The sequence below is a fragment of the Hyperolius riggenbachi genome, chromosome 5 (assembly GCF_040937935.1).
Source record: "Hyperolius riggenbachi isolate aHypRig1 chromosome 5, aHypRig1.pri, whole genome shotgun sequence".
In the NCBI taxonomy this organism is placed as follows: Eukaryota; Metazoa; Chordata; class Amphibia; order Anura; family Hyperoliidae; genus Hyperolius; species Hyperolius riggenbachi.
In genome coordinates, this window is record NC_090650.1 from 382,402,303 (window position 1) to 382,404,734 (window position 2,432).

General features: G+C 53.2%; 1 protein-coding gene across 1 annotated transcript; it reads right to left on the reverse strand.

Moving 5' to 3' along the window:
* Positions 1 to 225: 225 nt before the first annotated feature.
* On the reverse strand, positions 226 to 2,039 carry LOC137517827 (GSK-3-binding protein-like). Its single transcript, XM_068234877.1, has one exon. The coding sequence runs from the start codon at positions 1,981 to 1,983 to the stop codon at positions 1,465 to 1,467; it is 519 nt and encodes a 172-aa protein (XP_068090978.1). The 5' UTR covers positions 1,984 to 2,039; the 3' UTR covers positions 226 to 1,464.
* Between the last annotated feature and the right edge of the window lie 393 nt (positions 2,040 to 2,432).

The window sequence follows — 2,432 nt, forward strand, 5'->3', positions numbered from 1 at the left end:
TGCTTTTTAACATAGGAATCGCGGTAGGTCATTTCCACTACCGCGATTCGCTTTTGTCGGGAACGCGAACGCGCGGCGGAGCAATAATTGCCGCGATTTTGCTATGCAGTGCATAGCATAGCAAAATCGCGGCCGCAAACGTCGGGGGAATCGCCGGTTTTGCGATTCAGCAATCGCTAGCGTTCAGCATGAACGCTAGCGATTGCAGGTGGAAAAGGGCCCTTAAACATAGCATGATATTTTAGTGCATGTGGTCAACAGCACAGCAGAACTGCTGGGAGGCATGCTGTCACTGCATGGTGGACTTCTTTGAAGCAGCCAATAAATGCATGCCTGTCTCTATGGGAGTATGTGACTGCGCAATAGACCTCCACTGCTGCAAGCAGATTTCAGTTACACTCTTCATTGTATGGTGTGTCCCTTATAAAAACAATGCAATGCTCTAGTTGCCATTGCAGTGGGTTTTGATCATGGCTGTTGCTGCACAATGAAATATGTCCCTGCTGGCTATCTTCAGTATGGTGATCTCATTAGATCCAGTATGGTGGTCTCATTAGATCAAGTCTGTCACTGTACAAGGTTTTCATCGAGTTAGGCTGACACTGCATCATCAGGTCACTCATGATGGTCACTCTGATCAAAGACTGTCTATGAACCGCATTCTGCTCAGATCCAGACTGCAAAATGCAACATGACCTTCTCATCAACGACTGTTCATTTATGATGGCCACCTCTGATCAAAGACTATCACACTGCATGGTGGTCTCCTCTGATCCAGGCTGTCACTGCATGTTTGTCTCCAATCATAGGAGGGTGTCACTGCATGATGGTCTGTCTGCTCTGTCACTGCATGAGGATCTCCAGTGATACAAGGGCTATCACTACATGATGGTCTCCTCTGATCCATGCATGATGGTTTCCATTCATTCGAGGCTGTCACTGCATGATGGTGTGCTCTGGTCCAGGCTGTCACTGCATGATGGTCTCCTCTGATCCATGCATGATGGTTCCATTCATTCGAGGCTGTCACTGCATGATGGTGTGCTCTGGTCCAGGCTGTCACTGCATGATGGTCTCCTCTGAGACATGCATGATGGTTTCCATTCATTCCAGGCTGTCACTGCATGATGGTGTGCTCTGGTCCAGGCTGTCACTGCATGATGGTCTCCTCTGATCCATGCATGATGGTTTCCATTCATTCGAGGCTGGCACTGCATGATGGTGTGCTCTGGTCCAGGCTGTCACTGCATGATGGTCTCCTCTGATCCATGCATGATGGTTTCCATTCATTCGAGGCTGGCACTGCATGATGGTGTGCTCTGGTCCAGGCTGTCACTGCATGATGGTTTCCATTCATTCCAGGCTGTCACTGCATGATGGTGTGCCCTGGTCCAGGCTGTTACTGCATGATGGTATCTCTCTCTGCAGGCTGTCACTGCACGGTGGGCTCTGTTGCTGCAGCTGTCACTGCACGGTGGTCTCTGCAGGCTCCGCCACTCTGCATTGCACTGACTCCCCCGTCGCACTGGCCGCCTCTCCGGCTAGATGTAGCCTCCTGACTGCCTCTTTGATGAGGTTGCCGGACAGCAGGAGCTCCTGCAGCAGCTGATGCGGATCCTCCTCCTCCCCGTCCTCTCCGTGCTTCCTCCGCAGCCAGCCCCGGCCGCACAGCTGCTTGTTGCCCCCCGGGCAGCTCCTGGCCCCGGCATGCTGGTGGTTGCAGCGGGCGGCCGCCCTGGGAGTGCACACCGGGTACGGCGTAGTCCTGCCTCGCACACACGAGCACATGGCGGCGGAGGAGGGCGGCCTGGGAACGGTGGCAGGCTTCAGGACACCCCCGTACGCCATGCTGCAGGAGGTCGGGGATCGGTGGGCATTCAGCTGCAGCGCTGACCCGATACGGGCCACCAGCGAGTCCACCTCCTTGGAGCCCACCGTGACGGACTGCTCCAGCAGCAGGAAGCTCTCCTTGCGGCACGGCATGCTGAGATCGCACAGAGCCACCGCCCGGCTCACCGGCCCTGCTGCTGAGGTTTGTAAACAATGGGTGACGTAGTTCTTTCTTCGGATCCTACCATTCTTTTACCTCCGGGGGTGCAATCTTCCTACTCACTACAGATCATTGAGCCCCTTCTTTGCTTTTTTGATTGTTCTTGTAACTAAAGGGAAATAAATCATAAGGATTGATTTAAAATTGCGATATCTTGATTCATCTCTTCTGAACCTAAAGAATTTAGTGGACCGTACCATCCTCGGTTCCCCCCCTTTGTCTTTCTCAGCGTTTGTCACCGCCCCTTTGCTTTTTTTGAAGCGGCTCGTACGTTGGTGACGTTACCTTGTTTTGGTGTGTCTGTCAGTCAGAGAGAGAGCCTAGTGCTGAGGGGGGCGGAGCCAGAGCTGGATTCAGAGACACAAAGCGTCAGTCACAACAC